Source organism: Lepidochelys kempii, chromosome 5, assembly GCF_965140265.1.
Source record: "Lepidochelys kempii isolate rLepKem1 chromosome 5, rLepKem1.hap2, whole genome shotgun sequence".
NCBI lineage: Eukaryota > Metazoa > Chordata > Testudines > Cheloniidae > Lepidochelys > Lepidochelys kempii.
In genome coordinates, this window is record NC_133260.1 from 52,225,525 (window position 1) to 52,249,946 (window position 24,422).

The 24,422-nt window shown below is 37.1% G+C and overlaps 1 protein-coding gene across 7 annotated transcripts in view; it reads right to left on the reverse strand.

Annotated features, from left to right (window-relative positions):
* Nucleotides 1-793: 793 nt before the first annotated feature.
* Nucleotides 794-24,422, reverse strand: part of SSBP2 (single stranded DNA binding protein 2) — a 273,747-nt gene continuing 250,118 nt past the window's right edge. For 4 of the 7 annotated variants that reach the window (XM_073344389.1, XM_073344388.1, XM_073344395.1 and 1 more), the window contains 2 exons: nucleotides 17,982-18,080; nucleotides 794-15,062 (listed from right to left, as the gene is read on the reverse strand). In XM_073344389.1, the coding sequence (XP_073200490.1) occupies nucleotides 15,033-15,062; nucleotides 17,982-18,080 (129 nt within the window). In that variant the 3' untranslated portion in view covers nucleotides 794-15,032. Of the gene's footprint in view, nucleotides 15,063-16,558; nucleotides 16,645-17,981; nucleotides 18,081-24,422 lie in introns of all 7 variants that reach the window. The other 3 variants (XR_012158937.1, XM_073344396.1, XM_073344390.1) reach the window with 3 other exon arrangements.

Below are 24,422 nucleotides of genomic sequence, written 5' to 3' on the forward strand. Positions count from 1 at the left end.
AACTTTATTCTAAAATGTATCCAAAATTGCAAGACACAAGCACCATTAAACAGATAAATAGACATATATTTATGTACAGAGAGCATTAAAACACAAAACAATTGTTAATATAATTCTTATACCATTTTTAATGAGTTTCCATCAATAAAACTTTAAACTTTAAAGAAGACTTTTCGGTTGCAAAACAGTTGTAAAATCATATGTATAAATTATGTCTATTACAATTCCAATAACAGAGGCAAAGTAAAATACAAAAATAATCAATACTGCAAATTCAAATACAAAACCCAAAATAATGTAGCACAGGTAAATATGTACACTTGATGAATTCATGCAGCTATGCAGTGCAACAAATTAACTGTTTAATTTAACTTATCACAAAATGGAACCACCATGTCTGCAAGCAGAAGAAAATATGTTTTGTAATAAATCATAGTGCATTTAGAAGTTCAACTTTATAAAATGATTGCTGAGTGATATATTTCTAAAATTCCCCATGTGGTCTGACAGTCCCCAAAGTCCTCTTCTGCAAAATAACATATAAAGGACAAAAGTTTAAAAACAAAACAAAACCCCAACCATTCTAGACCAGATTTTGATGCCAAATTTTTATATTTTTACTTGTACCATCTTGGTTTTTAGTCTTCTTACCAATCCTATTTCCAAGTGTCCATGTCCCTAATGACATATGTTACACCTCCTTACCAAAGTGAACCTTCCACAGTCAAATGCTATACTCCATAAATAGAATCTAACACAGCTCTTAGACTGCACTGGTTTAAAGAGATAACTCTGTAGCTTCAAAAAGGCAACTATGAACCCCCAGGAATCAGAGAGAATGAGAGTAAAATGGTGGATAGGGAGACTCCTTTACACCTGAAGTTTCTAATTTAATTACACAAACTCATATAAAATAAAAGGCTTTATGGCTTTGCTGAAAATTTCAATAATGCATTAGGCAGGTACAAAGCCAATATATGTGAAGTTCTGTTGTCTTTCATAGTGTAGAAGGCTGCAGACTATTCTGGTTGGTGAAGAGAGATAAGCCTCAGATAACCAGGTAGAAAAATATTTTAATGTTGAAAATGTTCTAGAAATAGTGAACAAAATCAAAATAAGGAACCTTTTTAAAAAAAAAAATGTGATTTTTTGTGTGTAAGCCTGGCTGTTCACCGTTCAGTTTTGCTGTTGATTGGTATATCAGAATCAAAGCATGTAGATACTATTGAGATTCATACTTCATAAAATATTAGTTGTTAAGTGTCAAAATTAGATGAGATGCAATTATACAGTCTGACACTTGTGTCTCTGAAACTTGTTAAAGTGCTAAGCACGCTCAGTGTTTTCACTAGAAAGAAGTTGGCAAAACGCTACATTTCTCTGGTTGCCGAAAAGACACTGGCTTACACCAGCATACACCCCTGTGAAGGTCCTCGTTCTGCATTCTCTGTACTCTCCAAACTCCTTCTCAAATAATTGTCAGGTGAATGGGAGTTGTGAGTGAACAAGAGATGCAGGATGGAGCCTGTATTGGGTAAACAGAATGACATTTGTGTAGCAATATTTCTAATTGCTTTACGAGCAGTCCCACAGATGGAGATGGCAGAAAGCAAATTTGTGTTTTATGATCTTATGAGGAATATGACATTCTTGAATGGGTAATGCCCCACTGGGTGAAACATACACACTAGCCCAAATAGTCTCAAATGTTCTTATGTCAAATGTTTCCATATTGAAGAAGGACATCAGAGTTACTAGACAGCAGGTAAAGATATCAAACCACCAAGAAAAGGGGAGGAAGTTTATCTACTCACATATGTTAAAGGCACAGGAAATAAAAGGTATGGTAGTGGTCTACATTTAATGTAAATTATACATTGTTTTTGCTATACATGAGAGAGATTTATTTTTCTCCTCCGAACTGCCTCAAGTTCATAGAATGCTAAAAAAAAATTGAAGGTATAAATATAATGGCACATTAAAATGAATAATGCTACATATGATCACAGACTAATTGCTATATTTTTGCCTCTCTTGGCAGGTCATCTGGGTGATCTTCTATGTCCACAGAATGGCAAATCCCTTTCGAACATAAAAATTATTCATTCACTATAGATTTACCAAGACAACTGGAAGTGTATCAGCTGAGTCACAGAATGGATCCTGTTGTTTTGATGCACCTGAAAAGCAGTCAGTTAGCTGCCATCACAGTCACTTTTCCAATTACAACAATTGTGCCATTTGCCCTTTTCCCTAAAATTCAATGAAACCCAGAAATAGCAAGAGAAACAGCCCCGTTTTCATGTGAGTATAACATTAAAATTAAGATGATTCTTGAACATAACTTTTGGCTGCAGTTCAGCCCCTGAAATATCTAACTGGTAAGCAGTGACTGTATTAGCACATAATAAACAGCCTTTTCCAACACTTCATTCAATGCCACACAATAAGCATATTCATTTTAAATATAAAATGACTTGCAATTCAGAAAACAAAGCAAACATATCAGTATAGCTGCTGGTAGGCTCATGAAAGAAAATGAAATCTACTCTTGTCTGATGAAGTTTTAAGCTAAGTTCAGAGGTAACTTCTGCATCTCAGCACTTTGGTTGTGAGAAGTTGGGCACACTAGGAATGTGATAAAGGCATGAGTGACCACATTTATATTTTTTTAATCTCCACTGTTCCTTAACATGTAGGAGAGGGAGCTCTTGCTGCAATCAGTATTGTGATTTGCTGCCAATAATTAGTGGAGAGTGTTGGCAAGTTGCAGTAGCATAACAGGAAAACCGGGAGGCTTGATGTTTGGTGCAGGCTATGGGGCTTAGGGTAGAATATGTTCTGCAAGGAGCTTGTTAGCCCATGCAATGATACCACCTACAAGGAGCTAATCATCTAAAACATGGGATTCCCACATCTCCAAATCGGGATGTGGCAAAAGGCAGACATTGACAAGAGACAGTGTGAAAAACATGAACTGCCATTACGACTGATCTACTCAAAATCCTGAACTATGAACTGCTAGATCACTGACTTTCCAAACAGCCCACGTTGTTCAGTAATACTCGTGACAGAGGAAAATAAATGCTGACTGCCATGCATAGAAAATTCATCTAAAACAAAGGCTATGCCCATTCACACTTTTTGGCTACAACTACCTAATATTTTGAAGTTAGACAGCAACAAACATGATTGGTTGATTTTAGTTCCCCTATGTAATGGTTTCCTTATTGGATAGTTTAAATGAATGAACCTCTTTTGTGCACCCATCAAAGATTATTAATAAAAAATTAACAATATCCACTGAACTAAGGTTAACATTTTAAAAAGGGGATAAAACTATTCAAACAAAAATCAGCTCAAATTCTATTAAAAAAGGAAAATATAAGAGAGTCAAAATGCTGAAGGCAAGAATCTAATGTGAAAAGTTAGACTCCAAGATTGAAGAGCACAGAAAACCATGCAGTATTTCACAAAAATTCCAGTTTTGTTTTGGGGTGAAATTCTCACCCACAATTGTGTTAAATCCAAAAGATGAGTTTGGTATGGGGGACCTGACCCCAGGATGTGGCATACCCCTGGAGCTGGGCCATGGTTGCTGCTAGAACATATGGGCTGCAGCAGAAGATGCAGCGGTGCAAGGTACCTTCCCACATGTTTGTGGTTAGTTGAGCCACACAATTCATGGACCCATTGGCCATGCCCCGGTCACAAATTTTCCTTGGGTACAACCGTGGAGCTTGGTTTCATGGCATTCAAGGGAACTATGAATTTTTCCTGTAGTGTGGCTTCCTTTTCACACCAGGCAACCACAGTGATTGTGTTACATTTTAAGCCTTCTGAGTCACTTCTGTTGGGAGGGAAGGAGGGGCACTTTCTCAATACATAACTACAAAATCATCATCAAATTAAGTGTGCACATTTCTGCACAATAGTGCCAATAATACCAAAACGCCACCACATGGAATAGATGGTGGAGAACAGGAGAATATTTCACAAAGTAGTTATGGGCTGCTCCATTCTTTGATAGATGATTTGTTTTCTAAAGGACTTAGACCAATGATTCAAAAACAGAGGCATTGTGAGGGCAACTTTCAAGTGGTTGCAGGTACAGTAGTAAATATCTCCCAAAGCAAAACGCAATCATTTGGGAAGTGAAGTGATGGATGTCAGGCAGCTTGTTGGATCTCTGGGTACTTATTGCTTCTCTTCTTAAATGATTAAAAAGGATGCTTTTAAAAATTATTCACAAACAAGGTCTAAAGAGATTTGCACCTGGAATGATTTTCCATTCTAAAGTAAGGCTCACTAGTTTATGTGCTTTTAAAGCAGAAATCTTCCCTCAAAGATGATATTTGTGAGACTTGTTTTTTAACTTTATATGGTGGTGGTGTGAAATGGAGTGGTTCTTGCAGCAGCTGTAGACTATGAAGATCAAGTTTGGGGGACTAGGACAGCTGGTGCAGAAACCCACAAAATTTAGGGAGACCCCCCCACATACTAGCAGCTTTGATTTTATATTCATTTGAACTTATTAGTGTACCCTTGTATGGAAACAGGATTGTGTTTTCTGAACTATATCCTAGAACATTTATTTGTTTTCTCAAATTAAATTTCTGCTTATTTTGAATGTTGCATTTTGAATAAAGATTTTCCTTTCTTTATAAAATTAGGGATTGACTAGTAGTCTAATTCACAATTTTGGAAACTATTCTTTCTCTATGACACTCCTGTCTAGTTGTTTAAAGGTGACCTGCAAAGGATCTTTTGGTATAATTGGGTTTGTGCTCTTTTTGCCTTTTCAATGATATATAAAGGGGCTCTCAAATGATCTTTTGAAGTTTTTTCTTTTTTACCTTACCAGTATCACAAATATGTCCTTGATTTTTTGGGGGAGAACCACTAGGAAGTAGAAGGGATGTTTACTGTGGGCTTTTAACATTTTAATTGAAAGGGTGAAGGTGTCAAGTATTTAATAAAGGCTTCCTTTATTCAAAATATTAATTAGTTATTTCAGTTAAATAGCTGTTAAAGAAAACAAGCAAAAACCAGTTTTAAATGGTCTGAGTAAAAATTCCTTCTCTCTCAATAGCTCAAGTTTCTTGGCTCATGCTGTCAGCTGTTTCACTAGTTGTCTGGATATCATAAAATATCCATGCCCAGACAGGGTCTGAATTCCTAATATGTAAAAAAATAACAAGCAAAAACCAAAAACCTACAACATTTCAGGTCTTCTTTGTACAAAATAACAAAAAAAAAATGGGGAGGGAGAGAAGTTCAATTTTACTTTCCTTTGCCGGCCACCTGAATAATTCTTACTAAGAATGCAATTCATTTAGTAGAGGAGGGCAAGACTTTGTACCTCACATGGGCACATTAGTAGCACTGTGTAGGGATTGTGAGCATAGTATGCAGGTAGTGCTTCCTTATCTCCTGCACTTGTGTCCAGTACCTGATGCAGAAGAAGTAGACCAGAGGAGGGGCCACTGGATCCATACTTATATGGTTACAGTGGCAGGGACCCCTATAAGCTGGAACAGTGGCTGTGAAGTGCCATGCTGTAGTCCTGTAGCCTGCATTGTGGGTTGGAGATGGTGAAAGGAAGGATATCCATTCCCTGCTTAGTTCCCTGCACAGAGTCCAATTACTCAGGCTTTGGGTTGGGAAGGATAATCTCAGCTGAACTGGAAAGCACACACTGATGCATACCCAACATTAAGACAATGAAATGTGTTAAACTGCAGCCAGCAATTGCTTGCTGAACTCTAACACCAAGCTCTCTAAAAGGACCTGAACTCGGGTGAAATTTCTTTCGTTATATATGATTTAATGTCCCTGTTAATGGCTGATATATGTGCTGTGTAAAATAAATTCTGAAACCCCTAAGCGTGCTTAACAAGGCTTTAACCACATGTGAACAGCAAGTTTTGACAACAGAACAAGTACTACAGTACCATAAAATACACATGGCTGTTCAATCAAAAGCCACCTCTTGCTTTGAAACAAGAATTTACAGTCTTAAGCAATGGTGACAAGATTTCTTACACAAAACCTACAATAATGTACAGAGTATGCATGATTGCCGAAGTTATAATGCCAGCATTAAAAAATATACATTTTTCTACATAGAATGTCTTGTGCAAATGTGAACAAGTTGACAATAGTTTACCAATGCTTTAAATAACTGAAATAGATATAATCCACCAGATAGTAAATTCTTCCTTCCCCCCAACAGTAAGCAGGTGTTGCCAGATGCATGAACGGCCAAGCTATGTAATAAAGGGTTTTTAACGTTGGGCATGTGCATACACATAGACATACACACAAAAATTGTAGATGCATCACAATATTTTTTGCAAGGGGATACTTGCCACAAAAAGCCCAAATCAAAGTTGGTCTTTGCACACTTAAATCAATTTGATTTACATTTCTTTAACTGCCATTACAAATTTATAGATGTTTCTTGTAAAGATGCTCTCTTTTTTTCTTGAAACTTAAATTTTATTAGAAATAGAAAAGCCCCCAAAGCACCAGCTTCCACTTCATTTATACCATTGTTTAATGCTGATTTTTCTGTTTTTACTTAGGAATTATTTTTTTTTCCATTTAAGAATCATCTGAAATGTGGTAAGTCCAATAAAAACTGAGAGTTCTTTAGAAATTTTTAATAGCTCTGGGAAATATTTTATTGACATTTTTGAAGGTCAAATTTCTGAATAATATTGTTTAAAAGTATAATTTTAAAAATATCAACTTTCAGTTTTCTGCAAACACTTTAATTTCTGATGCACTCTTAGTCTAGTTGTCAAAACGCAAGGCACTCAGACTTTGCCCATCCCTTATCTATAATAGTCATGGGCTATGGCGATTATATGTCCCAGTCTGTAATGTTCTCTCTTGGTTCAGAGGGGGATCTGACCTTCATCTGAATGGTCTCCCACTATGACCTATAGTCTCTGGGGGGTGCACTTATATATTGAAGAACAGGGCAGTTATCAAATCTTGGCTATCTCTTTTGTTGATGTGTGTCGCTAACCAGTTTCTCACTGATAAAGTACAATTCTCAAATCATGGACTTTCCAAGGACAGCTTTAGTAAAGCAGTGTTGCAGCCTTCTATTTCAATTATGTGTGTTTTATTCAGGATGGATTTTTTCTCCCCATTTTCTATGGGAAACAGCAACTCTTGTTTTAGATCATTTTAAGAGGCACAGAGTGTCTGTTGCCTGATTTAGAGCATAATCCTGTGAGATGCTACATGCCCTAATTTCTACTGCTGAGGATTCCTCGCAACGTACAGGATCAGGCCTTGAGGAAACAAGCTATTTCTTACACAAAAAATGTTTATTGCAACATCTCTAATGAAATAATCTATGTACGGTTAGGACTCTATTCACAAATGTAAGCAACATTTTGCATGGATTTTGTGTAAATTATTCTTGCAGCAATTGCACACGATTTTTGTGCAAACAGCTGGCATGCAATAGGATGGGTGGAAAACAGAAGTCCAAAGAGAGAGGAGAAAAAAGGAATATAGACATTAACTCTATAAATAAAACCTAGGAAGAGCTAATTTACACAGCTGATAATTTGCCTCCCTAATTTTCACATCAGTTAATTATTAACAGTGGTTTCATTTTATTTGGTTTCTGTCAAAAGTGGGTACAGAAGTAATTGTTATCATTTCCTTCTGTGCAGGGGCAGGAGTAAATATAAATAATACAATCCTACTTTCCATGTGTTTCAGTTCTCCTATTCCCCATTTCAGTAAAACAGGGCACTGAGAAAATACCAAAATCTTGTTTAAATCATCCATGTTTGCCCTGGATTCTCTATACAAACTTGAGTGCCGCCAAATTTTTGCTGTTAGTAAAATGAAACTGGGGATTCTCTTCTTGGCATATGAAGATCGGGAGGAAGCCCCCAAATGCATCATCATGTGAACACATACTGTAACGTTTACAGAAGTGAATAACTAGGCAGCAGAGATTGTCACACATTGGAGTATCTGGAATTTAGTGAATGGCTTTGTGTACTCTTGCAGGTGAATCATCCACTACTTACCAAACTCTGTGCACATGCCAGTGTGTCTACTTTGTGTCATTCAGTGTCTGCTTAATGCAAATACAAAGCCATACACAGCTAACTGGCCATAGATGGCCATCCATCATATACAGTTTAAAAAATTGGTGCACACATAAAACTCAAATATTTGTGAATAGAGCCTTTATAATTTTCTCACATATGATTTTAGGAATCACAGTTTTTGAATGTAATTTGTTATTTGTTATGTAATTTGTTACGATTGAATAAAAATGTTTTGATCCAATTTCTCAAAGCTGTGTCATTCAGCAAATATTTAGTATGCTGAATTCAAATGAAAAACAAAAGCAATTTATTTTCTCTACCTCCTTTACACATAGAAATTAAATGGTGGCTAGAAACTGAAGGTTTCAAGTTATAAATGGAAACTGTGTTTTTATTAAACGTGAAAACATGTACCCAAGAAAAGGGCATACACCTTTATACATTTTTATGGCAAGTTTTCCCATTACATGAGAGGCTTCCTTATATATTTTAAACTTAAATGATGAACAGTAACCAAACATAAGTTTGGATAAAAACTGCACAGCTGTTAACTGTTTTAATGAAAAAATATGAATGCACAATTTAAAACAAGATGAAAGGACATGTTCATAGAAATATTTTAAGTAGCTGTGGAGAGAGGTCTGATAAATTAAGAAACAGAAGAAAGCCAAATCCCATTCCAGGTATCAATTATATTGATGCATAAATACACTCTTGCATTGCTAAAAATTTTAAAAATAAAGTGTCTATTTCAGGGAAGACTCAAGAATGAACAATTTAGGCTCCAATCCTACAAATTCTTATACATCTTAAATTTAAGCCTGTGAGGCATCCCATTGACTTCGTGTGTTTGCAGGATCAGAGTTTTACTACGTTTTTTGAGTGGAAGGTCCAGTTATTCATTCTAAATTTATTACTGTAACAAGCTGCAAATATGATAATATTGGTAAATTGAACTAATGTGTGCAGCCAAAGCAATGATTTGTATCTATGAAGAGCTCATTGGCCTCTTTCCCTTCATAACCAACATCATTTTGTTGATTTCAACCTGCCCTTTACATTTTGCTGTACCTATGTATATGGCTAAATAAGATTACAAGCCAAATAATCCTGCAAACCTGCTCCTCACATGAGCAGTTGCATGAAGACTTCAATGGGACAACTTGCATGAGTAAGGGCTTGCAGCACCAGACCAATAATGTCCGGAGAAACAAAGGAAGCTACACACACAACGTATTTAAGTATAACTCATTTACATTTGAGGGCTGAACTGAATTTCTTATATCTGTTTTTTTGCACCATGAAATATTGAGATAGATCCTTAATGTGATCATTTGCTAACATTAAATTGCCACATCAGCTTGTCTGAAGAGAAATGAGTTGTCACTTGTACGGAAGGGAGTCTAACAGTTTTTATTTGCAAACTATGTGCTTCAACATGATTCCTACCCTCAAAGCCACCCAAACAAACCCAAATGGGATTGGAACTGGAGCTATCATCAGTTGCAATTTACTTCTCCTGGCAATTTTTTTTTGCATCATTAATCTGTAAATTTGTTGTGCCCTACAACTTTCAATGTATAGGACCAAATCTTACCGAATTTGGCCCATATTTAACAACAACAAAAAGTACTAAAGATGGCTAGGAACAGAGCTAAAACACTTAAAAAATAATTAAATGATCCAGGAAATAGACATCAGTGCAATATTTATCAGCTGAAAAGTCATTATATCAAGGGAAAAAAAATTAAAATATACAACTCTGAATATTGTAACAGCTGGTCCCTCATTAAATTACCCATCTAATTCCAAACCCTCTCTACATACAGTATTTCATTTGCTAATTATGGGACAGGGGAAAATTCAAATGTGTTTTAGCCACTGTAGGAATTTGTTATCCTTCTAACGCAGAGATTCCAGCCTCATGGAGTATGGTGTCCAGTTTTGGGCACCACACTTCAAGATGTGGACAAACTGGAGAGAGCTTACAGGAGAGCAACAGACATGATCAAAAGTTTAGAAAACCTGACCTATGAGGAAAGGTTTAAAAAATTGGGCATGTTTAGTCTTGAGAAAAGAAGACTTGGGGGGACCTGATAACAGTCTTCAAATATGTTAAGGGCTGTTATAAAGAGGATGGTGAATAATTGTTCTCTGTGTCCACTAAAGTTAGGGCAAGAAGTAATTGGATTAATCTGCAGTAAGGGAGATGAGGTTATATATTAGGAAAATCTTTCAAATTACAAGAATAGTTAACTACTGCAACAGGTTGTGGAAGCGTTGTTGTGGAATCCCTGTCACTGGAGGTTTTTAAGAACAGGTTTAACAAACACCTGCCACAGATGGTCTAGGTATACTTGGTCTTGCCTCAGTGCAGAGTGCTGGATTAGATGACCTCTCGAGATCCCTTACAGCCCCATATTTCTATGATTCACACAGAAGAAAGTTTTTAAATCACCTCTGCTAGTTTGAGCTACTCAAAATAATTAATTAAACTAAAATATTTCCCTTTAAAATACAAAGCTCATAGGTGGACTGGATGTTTCAGGCTCATTGGAAATGGTGCCTTTCACCTATGGGTCACTACTTCAAAACTGGAGCAGGTTGGTGACTGAAAGTTATTACTATAGCTGATTGTCTAATAAGCTGGTGGTCCAATCCCTAACAAGCAGGTTTCCAAATAAAAATTGGCAACTGTGGCACTCAGCAGAGAGACAAATGACTTCAAGCACTGGAGACAGAACTACTCTCTCTCTTTTCAATGGCAGGCCCTCCAGATCAAGGTTGAGGCACACTACTGGGGCAGTGTGGGGTGCACAAAAGACTAGTCTCAAGGGCTTTCAAATCCAGCACCTTTCATGAACTCTAAATTCATTTTAAAATAAACTGAGGAGCAACACAGAGCTCAACTTCAGTTCTTCACACACAAATTTACTAGAAAATAATATAAGTGCCCTATCTATATATAAAAATATTAAGGTACTTTTTAATGTACATTTCAGGCAGCCTATTGTTCTTGTGATTCATACAACCTCTTTCACTCCTTTTTTTTTAATGAATATGGAAGGAGAGTTAATGTCTCCACAAACCTTTGTGTGGAAATAAAATATGGACAGAAAGATTCCTTTGCACATGTTTACACAGACAATGAAATCTTGCTTCCATTCAAATCAGAGGCAAAACTCCTACTCACTTCAGTAGGACCAGGATTTCAACCAGCATCTCTACAGAGAGAAAGAAAACCCACTATTCCCTGCTTTCGATGTTCTAAGGCTCCATCTCTTCTCTTTTAAAATATTTTACTGAAAAAAAAAAGTGTTTGGCAAATCAGGCCTTACTCTTCTCCATCTTAAAAAAACATAAGAAGACCACTATCTTAAAACTTAGTGCGAAAGCTGACCTGCTACCCTTAAATTAGCATTACTTCCAGATCTGGACAATTTCCATCTGACAACGCTGGTGCATAAGCATAAAAACAAACAGCAGTTACAGTACACATCAACATCTAGTGCATGAGAAACACTGGTGGGAGGGAAAAAAAAATCAGTGCTTGGAAATAAAATTCCCTTCCATCTCAATTTTGGTCTCTATATTGCAAACTTATAAAAGAATTTTGTAAGCAAAAGAAAGTTAACAAACAAAAAACCTTATACAAATTTGAAAGCTAAAGGTGTCCTTTGAATATGTTGCATATTTAGCAAATACAAGTATTATTCCCTGTGGCTTAGCTGCAGAAAATGTGTATGTGTGATCTAAGCACCTGATCTTGCCAACATGTATGTGAGTAACTTTACTTATATATGTAAACTTTTCCAGGATCATTCTCTAAAAAGGGAAGGTAAGAGTAGCAGAGATCATTACTTATGTGTGATGAAGTTTGTCATAACAACTCAAGAGATGCATCGGATGATCAAATGGGTCTTTTTCCATCTCTAATTATGTACAGCCCTGATCTTTCAAAGACTTAAGCACATGTGCAACTTTACATACCTGAGTGGTCTCACTGGAGTCTATGAAACTACTAAGGTGTGAAAAGATATGTACATGTTTAATTCTTTGCAGGAGTAGGGTCTATAATTCCCACTGCATCCGATGAAGTGAGCTGTAGCTCACGAAAGCTCATGCTCAAATAAATTGGTTAGTCTCTAAGGTGCCACAAGTACTCCTTTTCTTTTTGCGAATTCCCACCTAAGTACTGTAGGGGCTGATTCTGCTCCCTTTTAAGTCAATGACAAAATTCTTACTGACTTTAGTGATGAAGGATCTATCCCATTACTCAGCAGTTTAATTTACACAAATATTTTGGAAGGGACTAGAAGAGGAGGTGAGGACACAAGAAGTTGAGAGGTTGTGCTACAAGTGGGACAAAATTGGGAAGGGGGTGCTAAAAAAAAATCACAGGAAAAAAATCTGTGTTGCCAGAAGCACATCATGCTATTGTAGGTAAACTAGGAGAAAATATTTTGATGGTGATTTTACATTTAAAATCATTGTCCTGGACATTTAGTACATTTTTGACAGTTCTATTTTAAAGGATATGATTTCTATTTTATATTCTGGTTTGCATAATTTTTATTTAATGGTCATATTTATTTCCCCATGAAGGAATCCATAAACTAAACAGTTCCTGGTAATGTAAAACTAGAAGAGAAAAAGAAAATGTATAAACAAAAGGTGTTATTTCATTTATCTGGTAAATACTAAGGATGTGAGCACGTTTAACTTTGCTACTGTGAGTTGTCCCACTGAAATCAATGAGACTACTCACAGTAGTCAAGTTAAATACATGTGTGTTGCAGGATTGGAGTCTAATTTTGAATTTTTTTGTAAGTGAAATTGATTAGTACTCCAAGGATCTTTTTGAGAGACAGCAAAAAACTACTTGTTTTCAAATGATGAATAAATGAACTCAAACTCGATAATAACCAGGAGTAAAGTAAACAGAACCATATCAATACTTTTATCTAATTTTAGGTACAAATGATCATTATTATCTTTTTTAACTAAAGGGAAACGTCTCATAAAAAAAATCTGAATACAATTTCAAGTACCAGCCTGGTGCCTATGAAGAGTTTACTCTTTATGTAGTTCCAACAGTGGGGTAAAAGACATTCTAATTTTATTCATTTATATGCTAACAGGGAATTTGATCTACTCCTGATACATGCAGTGATGTACGTCTACCTGCACACTGACCCCTATAACATGCAACCCTTTATCACAACTTAAGGGCAAAATTCTCCTGACAAATCTGCAGGTGAGCACCATATTTTGGGGATCTCCCACTGAGCTGTGAATTTTGAGGGGTGAACATTGCTTGGTATCGGCAGAATGAATTTAATTCAGATACTTTGTGCCTGAGGTTCTGAACATCACCCTTTTTCATACCACGCAGGTACATCCTTTCATTTTCTTAGGGAAGGTGGGAGTCATTATGAATTAAATGTAATATAATCTTAGATTTTAGAGCTTTACATTAAGGGATAGGAGACTCCCCCTAAAGGCTTTTCTTCGATGGTGCAGGAAGCCGTATAACCACTTTCCTTTTTTCCCCACTATCTCCAAAGTTTTGAAATACAGTATCCTGATTTCCTTATAAAAAGGCTCAGACCTCTGTTCCTGTTCTGTTTCTGATATAAGGGCATGAGCCTTCCAACACTCCCTGCGTGGGAAGTACCCACAAAATGCTCAATCATTTTGGTTCACTAATGTGATTATGTACTGGAAAGTTTCTAAGGAGTTCAGCTTTAGTATTCCTGGTGAAAAATAACAAATCAAGTACAGTGGAATCCTGATTATTTGAATGGCTTGGCAGACACTAAATATGTTCTGATAATCAGGACTATGGATAATTGGGAGTCAGCCAAGAATCAACAGAAAAGGGAGACAAGCTGGCAGTTTGTTAGAAAAAGAGGTTTCAGTAATAGGGATTTTATTGTATTTCTACTTGCTACCACACACATGGAAGATCAGGCTAAAGGGAAAACTTATTTCCAAGGACTGAAGAAGCCCTGCCACTTTATTGCTGGGTTCTATAGCAACTGGAGCTCATTTTACAGCAATGTTAAAATACTCTGGATAAACTGAGTCTTGATTCAAACTCAGACTTCCATTTAAAGTAGATTTTACAGATATTAGGCCTCATTTGAGGAAGAAAAATAACCTTCAGTGCTCCTATTTTTAAAGGTACTAAGCACAAAAAAGCAAAACAAATAAAAAAAAAACACAAAAAACCCCCAACACCACTAAAGCCAGGTGACAAATTATTAAATTTCCCCACAAAATTAAGATGAGCTTTCTTCTATTTCTTGAGAGAGCACAGTTTGTGATTCACAGGGTAACTGGTATGATACAAGTTTGTGAAAGCCCTCTTACGAGCAATTTTATTCCTATCCATGATGGCAGACATTTACAAAATCAGAACAATTGACCATTTGGGTTCACCTTAAAAATAACTTATAAAGTAGTGATATACGCAGCACAGAACAGTTCGGGGGGGGGGGAGAGGGAACGCAAATTTTAATAGTTAAAATGTAAACGTGAAAAAAAGATGGAATAAAAGTCTCTATTTCTGATTTCTACTTAAGATGTCATGTGATAATATTTTACAATGTCCTGCAGGTCTATATATGTATATGTGTGTGTATGTATGTCAATATAACATATCCACACACATATACATCTATCCGCACTTATACATACACAGGATAATTGTTTGCAGTTCACTCTTGGGCAGTTCTGTTATGCCACTCTTTATAGTTGTTTGAATCATGTTTGGACCCACTTTCTTCACAAAACTGGGGAGATGGTAGGAAAAGATGGTGGGTCTGGTTGTGTCTGAGATCCTTTTGTTAAACTGTACACTGGGACGAGTAATTTTCTTCTGTAGTAGCTCTCTGAAGAGGGCCAACTCACTGCGGTCTTCATGAGGAGACTTGGTATGGATCACACACTCATTGTCATGCTGGGGGAGTACTGAAAAAGAGGAATCCACATTTTAACAACAGTTATTTCACAGCTTACTAACATCCCTCCAAAAGTATAACAACAGTGAGCTTGAATTTCTGTTCATTATTCTCTTTCTCACACAGGTGATTTTAATCTTATCCTATATTTGTACTGTAGCTTGTGTCAGGACTGCAGTGTAATTTGCAATGCATTTTATATTCATTGTATATTTAAATTTATTTATATATAACATACAACACAGCTTATGAAATGAATAAGTAAAACTAGATTGGAGGGTAGCTTTCAGTTGAAGCTAAAGCTCCAGAGGACACTGTTGGCTAACACTGCGTGCACTTCCTTGGGTACACTACCATTCCCCTCACTGGTTACTGTTGGACATCTTGTGGGCTGCATAGCCTGGTAGAAGGTACTTGTGGACCAGGTACCCATCTGAATGGGGTCTCCACTATATGGGGTGGAAAGGCAGTGGAGAGATGACACGTTGGAATGAAATCAGACTTCTGGATTAATCTTAAATTTTACTACAATATAGATTTTAGGAGGCTAGTTGCATCAAATTTCAGTGGTCATTCTTTATGCAAACTGGAAATCCAATCATTACATTAGACTGCATTATAATTGTAATACAAATTGAACTGCAGCCCTGATACAGGCTACACTCCTCCTCAAGTTAACAATATCTCATCACAAGTTATCAATTAGATACCACAAAATCTCCAAGAGATACACATTTTAATTCTTATTTTACTTGGAACTTGAAGGCTGAAGAAATATTTAATTGGCTTAAAGTCCTTTATGCAGGGGAAAATGTCTGGATATAAACATATTGGTATTGTTGAATCTGGTGTGAGATAGTGCTAAATACTAATTTTGCCTTTCTACAAATGATATATAATTAGAAATGACCCAGAGCCCAGGAGTTTGTATCTGACCTTTTCCCAGTGTTGAAGGATGTTCAGAACCAGGGTTTTGGTTAGATCTTCTCTCTAATACAAGATGCTTAGAACAGACTAATTGGGAAAATCTGTTTTGACCTTCATAATTTTCTTTGTTTGGTCTCGTCTGATTTAGGGCTTGTTCCTATCAGCTTCTGAGCCCTCTCATCCTGATCCTGGAAAGCAATTAAGCATGTGCCTAATTTTAAGTATGTGAGCAGTCACTGAATGGGCCCACTCAGGTGTTCAAAGTTAAGCATCTACTTAACTGCTGTGCTGGACTGGGGCCAAAGTGCTCATCCCTCTGGAAGCAGTTGCGGCAGTGAATATATATTGTTCTACGTTTTATACAGTTAAAGTGCTATATAAAGTTATTAATTTTTATTATTGTTGTTATTAACATACTGCCCTTATTTTCAAGCAAACTCCTGGTGAATTTACTGGGAATTTCCTTGAGCAAGGACCCCAGGATTTGGCCTAATAATAATAATATCCATTCTAAGAAGCCAGGGAAGGAAGCGGTAGGTAAGTGGCAGAGAAAGAATGACAGAACCCCAGGAGACTAACCTTTGGCTTGTTATTGAGAAAGCCTGGTATCTAGAAATATGACTGTAGCAAAACCTTAGGAAAGTCAAGTCATGGATTCATTCAAGCTGGAAAACAGCAGCCAAGAGCTTTAAGCATACAGTAAGTGTCTGAGAAAACTAATTTTCTGTGGAGTATATAGTATGTATAGTATAGTACATGTCATTCTTTTAATGAGTTTGGTATGGTGAGCTCTCAGATTGTCTGGACTGCATCGAGTATAAGTCAAGCACATGGAATTGAGAGTAAAGCATTATCTTGACTATACAGGCTCAAACTTGATGGGGGAATTTTGGTTACTGCTCTTTTGCAAATTTTGAAACATCACTCTTTTTGTGAAGATCTTTTGTACAAAGTCGTTTTCCCTACCATTTCAAAGAATTCAAAGATGCCCTCTTCATAAAGAAACAAATACTGTAGCTAAAATGTAAAAAATTGCTTGTTCTTCATACTCATGTTAATGTCTACTGAAGAAGCAAAACAAAAATTGAGTGTGATTTTCATGAAACTTGCCGTGCCAATTGACCTTGGTATGAACTAGGAGAAATTATGCTTAATCTTCTTAGATACTGGGCTAAATTAATAGAGTTGTACTCACTTCCGACAGCAGTGAATGCCACTAAGAACAGAAAGTGCTGAAGTTATTCAGCACTTCTGAAAAATCAGGACACTTCTGTTTAGGAGCTTAAATGGGGATTTAGAAATCTAACTTGAGGCACCTGGGCATAAACATTTTGCTCTTTCCTTACTTTGGAAAGTATTTTAAATAATTTTTGTTCAGCCTCAACCACTCAGAATTATTAAGAGTTTCATTTGTCACAAAATGAACACTAGAGGGCATCTTTGTTTTTCTAGACATAAAATCATGTCATGTTTTATGAAATAATAAGTCTTTTAGATTTCTTAGTGGTCTAATTATGTGCTTTCAGTGTAGATACAGTTCTGAAAGACATTCCTACTCTGTAAAACATACTGCCCAAGGTGTCAAAGATTGGAAAGTCACAAACTGAGAGACCACTTTGGAAGATTAACTGAATATGAAGATCTACTACACTGTTCAGATTTTGACCGACAAATGCACATCTCATCGTGCATTTCTGAATATGCATATGTTATGCCCGAATCTAGGATCATTCTTACTCCTTGGCATCTTACTTTTGTCATGTACTGACCACTTAAGTTAGGGATGGAATTTCTGAAGTTACTCTATGCCTCCTGTCTTTTAAAGTTTAAATTAAATCCTTGATATTATTTAGCACAATTTTTGTTCAGCAGATCAATATTATAATATTAGGGACTTGTAAAAATATAGACAAAAATTGTATTAAAGATACAACTGCTTTTCCTGAAAAGAGCCTGGGATTGAGTACCTGTCATATAACAAAATAGTCAAAGAAATACTTACACTCTCACTCTGAAAAGGGTTTAGGAAATTTCCACCCATTTCACCCTCATCTCTGGGAGTGCCAGGCTGATTACTCATGCTCATATTACTGGGAGAGTTCTGGTAAAAAAGATTTAAAAATAAAGGGTAAGTATGTTGTAGATTTGAATTCCTTTCCCTGCTTCATAATGTTTGTCAAAACAACACCTACACTACTCACTGGAATCTCTGAAAATGACACAGAATATATCTTGCCATCACAGCTCTGCACTACGTATATTTGAATGAATGTTTGTAATCTGGAAAAAGCTGTTTCCTCCCTATAAAACGAAGAAAATTACTTACCTGTAGTTCTTGTTCTCAGGTTAGGCCTGGAAGTTTTTCCCACTGAAGTCAGTGGAAAAACTCCACTTGACTTCGTTGGGAGCAAGATTATGCTCCGTAATTAAAATAAAGCATTATAGGCCTGATTCACCATTGTTCTTAAGCTCATGCATAACTTTAAGTCCATGAGTAGCGTTCACATGCTTAACGTTAGGCATGTTTTTAAGTACCTTGCTGAATGAAGGCCTATATTTGGGGTCTCCACCACTAGTGTGTGGTTGGTTGGGAATTACCCCAAGATCACAGTTATGAGCTGCTAAACCACTTCACCAGTGGATCTTATGCATGTACTATACCTGCTGCTGAATATAACAGACAGACACCATCTTGACTGTAAGCTCCTTGGGGCTTATTATAACAATCTATAATCCACAAACAACCCCCCACACCAGCTGCTTTCTCCCCTCTCTTCCTTTGCTACCTATGACTGGAGGGGTGCTAATGGGCTACTTCACCTTGAATGGTCCCTTGAAATGGTCCCTGCACTGCTACAGACTAGGGACCGAATGACTCGGCAGCAGTTCTGCAGAAAAGGACCTAGGGGTTACAGTGGATGAGAAGCTGGATATGAGTCAACAGTGTGCCCTTGTTGCCAAGAAGGCCAATGGCATTTTGGGATGTTTAAGTAGGGGCATTGCAAGCAGATCGAGGGACGTGATCGTTCCCCTCTATTCGACACTGGTGAGGCCTCATCTGGAGTACTGTGTCCAGTTTTGGGCTCCACACTACAAGGAGGATGTGGAAAAATTGGAAAGAGTCCAGTGGAGGGCAACAAAAATGATTAGGGGACTGGAACACATGAGTTATGAGGAGAGGCTGAGGGAACTGGGGATGTTTAGTCTGCGGAAGAGAAGAATGAGGGGGGATTTGATAGCTGCTTTCAACTACCTGAAAGGGGGTTCCAAAGAGGATGGCTCTAGACTGTTCTCAGTGGTAGCAGATGACAGAACAAGGAGTAATAGTCTCAAGTTGCAGTGGGGGAGATTTAGGTTGGATATTAGGAAAAACTTTTTCACTAGGAGGGTGGTGAAACACTGGAATGCGTTACCTAGGGAGGTGGTGGAATCTCCTTCCTTAGAAGTTTTTAAGGTCAGGCTTGACAAAGCCCTGGCTGGGATGATTTAGTTGGTGTTGGTTCTGCTTTGAGCAGGGGGTTGGACTAGATGACCTCCTGAGGTCCCTTCCAACCCTGATATTCTACGATTCTATGAACTATGTATTAACTACTTATGGTAAACAAACTGTTCCACCTTGTATTCAGCTATGACAATCTGAGTACTGAAGAAGAGCTCTTGTTTGCTCAAAAGCTTGTCTCTCTCACCAACAGAAGTCGGTCCAATTAAACATATTACCTTACTCACCTTGTCTCTCTTAGAACAAAGAAGATACTTTCACTCTAAGGCTATGTCTACATTTGCACTTCTGTCAGTATAACGTATGTCACTCAGGGGTGTGAAAAACCACCCCCCTGGGCGACATCAGTTACACTGACAGAAGCGCCAGTGTGGACAGCACTATGTTGGTGGGAGATGCTCTTCTGCCAACATAGCTACCGTCACTCTTTGGAGGTGGTTTAACTCTGTCAACGAGAGAGCTGTGATGCTGTAAGGTCTCTAGTGTAGACATGGCCTAAGCCCCTAGTTTTAGGTGCTTCTGACTTTTTCAAAAGCTAGTCTTTGGGCTGAAATTTCTTCTGCTTCCCTTCAGCTAGAGCAAGGTAATGTATGGTTGAAAAAAGTAAACACCGCAGTTTGATTCAGCATGGTTTTGCCATGAAACAACCTTTTCATGTTAGTGTGGAGGTATGAATCTGATGAACTTAAACTTCCAAGGGAAGAGTTTGCCATCTTCATCCTGGGAATCATCTACTTCCGTTCTCTCAACGTAGGCATTCTGCAATAAGCCTGGAGGTGGTCTTGCAAGAACTCAAGCTCTAGAGAACCTACAAGTTCTGGCACTGCACCTGCTGCAGTATGGTAGCTAGAGGGTCTCTGCTCATAGGTTGACTTCCATTGACTTCAGTGGGGACAAAATTGGGCCCTATAATTATAATAGCTCACTATATTTTTTAGTTTGTGCTACCAGTGTGCATAATAATCTTAAAATAGCTCAAAGTTATGAGCTACTAAACCACTTTACCAGTGGATATTTGATACAGGTATTTTGCATAGCTTTACTTTTAGCTCAAAGTTGCATGTTTTCTTCAAAAGCTTTAAAAATCTTGTTAGGTTTTTTTTAAAAGTTATTTAAATGCGTTAAGGGTTTGTTCTATTGTGTTTTTGCACTTGGGTAACAAAAGAGGTTTTGTTTTAACAGTTAAATATAGCAAGTGTGTATTATTATTAAGGAACACTGATTTTTCATGTGTGAAAATAGCTGGTTGAGAATAAAGAAGTAACAAAATATAACAGTATGGTGCTTGCGTGCAGTATGCTACTTTCCTTTCTGAATTAACGATGCACTGATTGCCAGATAGCAGCTGGCATGAGTATGCCTATATGCGGATAGCTACACATTCAGAGAAAAACACATTCATGTCAATGATTCAAAATACATGTAAGACCTTTCAAATAAATGCACTCTTTACTCAGTGGGTTTGACTCTTTGACTGAAACAAATACAGACGGGGTAAAATTCCACTTGTTGGAGAAAGGTCACTGCCAGGTGCTACATCACAGAAGACCTGTAGTATCCCTCTTGGGTGAGGAGGGCAGCCTCCACAGCTACTGTGCAGAAGGGCTCTGAAGTGGCTCAAAATATTGGTGGGCAAGCCATGGGGAGGGGTTACTGGATCTCTGCTTACATGGTTCCAGAAACCTGAAACACCCCTGTGTGGGACAGAAGTACAGCAACTGCTACTCCAGTTTGAAGGCTGCATCAATGACTATGAAGGGGTGCAGAGAAGTTTGGGGTATGGATTAGATCCACCCCCAACCACTAGGCTCCAATTTACATATGCTTTGTGGGGAGTGGGAAGGAGTTGTGAGTTTCATGCATAAAACATTTATTATAGCAATCATGGCTCTTCCTTTTTCCTTTTTAATCAAAAACTTAAATGCAAAAAACCTGTCAATGTAATATTACTGTTGAGATTGTATATGTACAAATGCCAGGAGGCTCAAAGTTTGGATTATCACATCAAACCTAATGCAGTCATCTATCACTTAACATACATTCTATCAAGTCATGTAAGTTAACACTATATAGCATAGCACAAAATACTACATTTGCGCAAGGGGACCAAGTTACGCTTGGTATGAGAATCATAACTCCATTTGTCATCTTTTGTGCATGTTAAATCTCAACTACATTAACATCTGTTTAATACAAAGATTTTTTTAAAGCTTGTTTATATCAGAACACATTCTTCTATTAAAATAAATGCATAGAAACATCATTCAGTGACAGTCAAGGTTGAATCAGGACACACTTCCACTAATTTAGAATCCAAAAAGCAAGTTAGGGGAAAAGTCTCCTGCATTCCTTGCTACTCTCATATAACTGACAGCAATATTAATAACATACTCCAACACTCCATAAGGCTTTCACTTCCACCTCCATGCAGATACTGAAAAACAATACGACACCAACTTCCTCAAACTTTGGTACAAACCCTTAACAATGGCAAAAATGCTTTTCCATCAACAAATCGGCACAGCTAACTGTCACACACTTAATACATTTAGGAAATTATTCTGCCTTAACATTTCTGAGGTTGCTGTTAAATGTTTGCCCCCAACTCCCGCAGAGTCAGAATTTTACCCTAAGTAGCTGTGTAAGGCCAAATATGATGGGTTAAGTGTAGCATGTTTCTTTCCCATTATGAAGAAGATGTTAAAAATCATGATACAAACATCACATAGGTATAACTTATACTGTTATTTATCAGCACATGAAGAGCAGCATGTGGTACAAGTCACAGATCTCAGAGTGCTTTATTTTTTTGCAAAAGGTAACCAAAAGGTGGTGTAACAACCCCCCCAAAACTAAAAAAATTGGTAATTTTGCTACTATTCTTTCTGTATCAAACCAATTTTCATCAGACAACCAGGAAAAATTAAATTAGTGTTCAAAGTTTACTTTCTGTGTTTGGGTTTTTTCCATTTTATTTATTCACATGAAGGTTTTAAATTTCTGAATCAACGTTAACTGTGGAGTCATGACCAGTGACTCCATAATATATAAGCTGCTGTAGTGTTAGGCATAAATAGTTAAAAAGCAGCTAACCCTTGTAAAATTTATTTTATGTGATCTTTCAGCACTTTTGTTTGTTCCTTAGAGATCTACCCCTATTTATTCTTTCTGTTTTTCCCTGTGTAGCACTGAACTTTGAATTTTTGCATTCGCTACAGTATGCCTGCCCCAAAGATTCAAATTCCTGACATAAATGCTTTCATAACAACTCTTGCTGGGCTGCTTTGACGGCCAGTATGGGGCCTAGTGCAGCTGCATGAGCAAAGCCTCCACAGCAAGTTTTTCTTTGATGCCTGCACGAATTCCACTGGTAATTCAAGAAGTTTTGGTTATTAGTACGGCTGTCAAGCGATTAAAAAAATTAATCGCAATTAATTGTGCAATTAAAAAAATTATGATTAATCCCGTGATTGATCGCACTGTTAAACAATAATAGAATACCATTTATTTTAAATATTTTGGATGTTTTCTACATTTTCAAATATATTGATTTCAATTATAACACAGAATACAAACTCTACAGTGCTCACTCTATATTTTTATTTCAAATATTTGCACTGTAAAAAACAAAAGAAATAGTATTTTTCAATTCAGATCATACAAGTATTTATCATGAAAGTTGAACTTACAAATGTAGAATTATGTACAAAAAATAACTGCATTCAAAAATAGAACAATGTAAAACTTTTGCGCCTAGAAGTCCTACTTCAGCCAATTGCTCAGATAAACAAGTCTGGTTATAATTTACAGGAGATAATGCTGCCCGCTTCTTGTTTACAATGTCATCTGAAAGTAAGAATAGGTGTTTGCATGGCACTGTTGTAGCCAGCGTAGCAAGAAATTTACGTGCCGATGCGCTAAAGATTCATATATCCCTTCATGATTCAACCACCATTTCAGGGGACATGCGCCTATGCTGATGATGAGTTCTCCTTGATAACAATCCAAAACAGTGCGGACCAATGACGCATGTTCATTTTCATCATCTGAGTCAGATGCCATCAGAAGTATGTTGATATTCTTTTTTGGTGGTTCAGTTCTGTAGTGTCCGCATCAGAGTGTTGTTCTTTTAAGACTTCTGAAAGCATACTTCACACCGCGTCCCTCTCAGATTTTGGACGGCACTTCAGAGTCTTAAACCTTGGGTTGAGTGCCGTAGCTATTTTTAAACAATCTCACATTGGTACCTTTCTTTGTGTTTTGTCAAATCTGCTGTGAAAGTGTTCTTAAAACAACATGTGCTGGGTCACCATCCAAGACTGCTATAACATGAAATATATGGCAGAATGCAGGTAAAACAGAACAGGAGACATACAATTCTCCCACCAAGGAGTTCAGTCACAAATTTAATTAACGCATTGGTTTTTTAACAAGTGTCATCAGCATGGAAGCACATCCTCTGGAATAGTGGCCGAAGCACGAAGGGGCATACGAATGTTTAGCGTATCTGGCACGTAAATACCTTGCAATGCCGGCTATAAAAGTGCCATGCGAACACCTGTTCTCACTTTCAGGTGACATTGTAAATAAGAAGCAGGCAGCAGTATCTCCCATAAATGTAAAAAAACTTGTTTGTCTTAGCGATGGCTGAATAAGAAGTAGGATTGAATGGACTTGTAGGCTCTAAAGTTTTAAATTGTTTTGTTTTTGAGTGAAATAATGTAACAAAAAACCTGTATGTTTGTAAGTTACACTTTCACGATAAAGAGATTGCACTACGGTACTTGTATGATGTGAATTGAAAAATACTATTTCTTTTGTTTACCATTTTTACAGTGTAAATATTTGTAATTAAAATAATAACATAAAGTGAGCACTGTACACTTGTATTCTGTGCTGTAATAGAAATCAATATATTTGAAAATGTAGAAAAACATCCAAAAA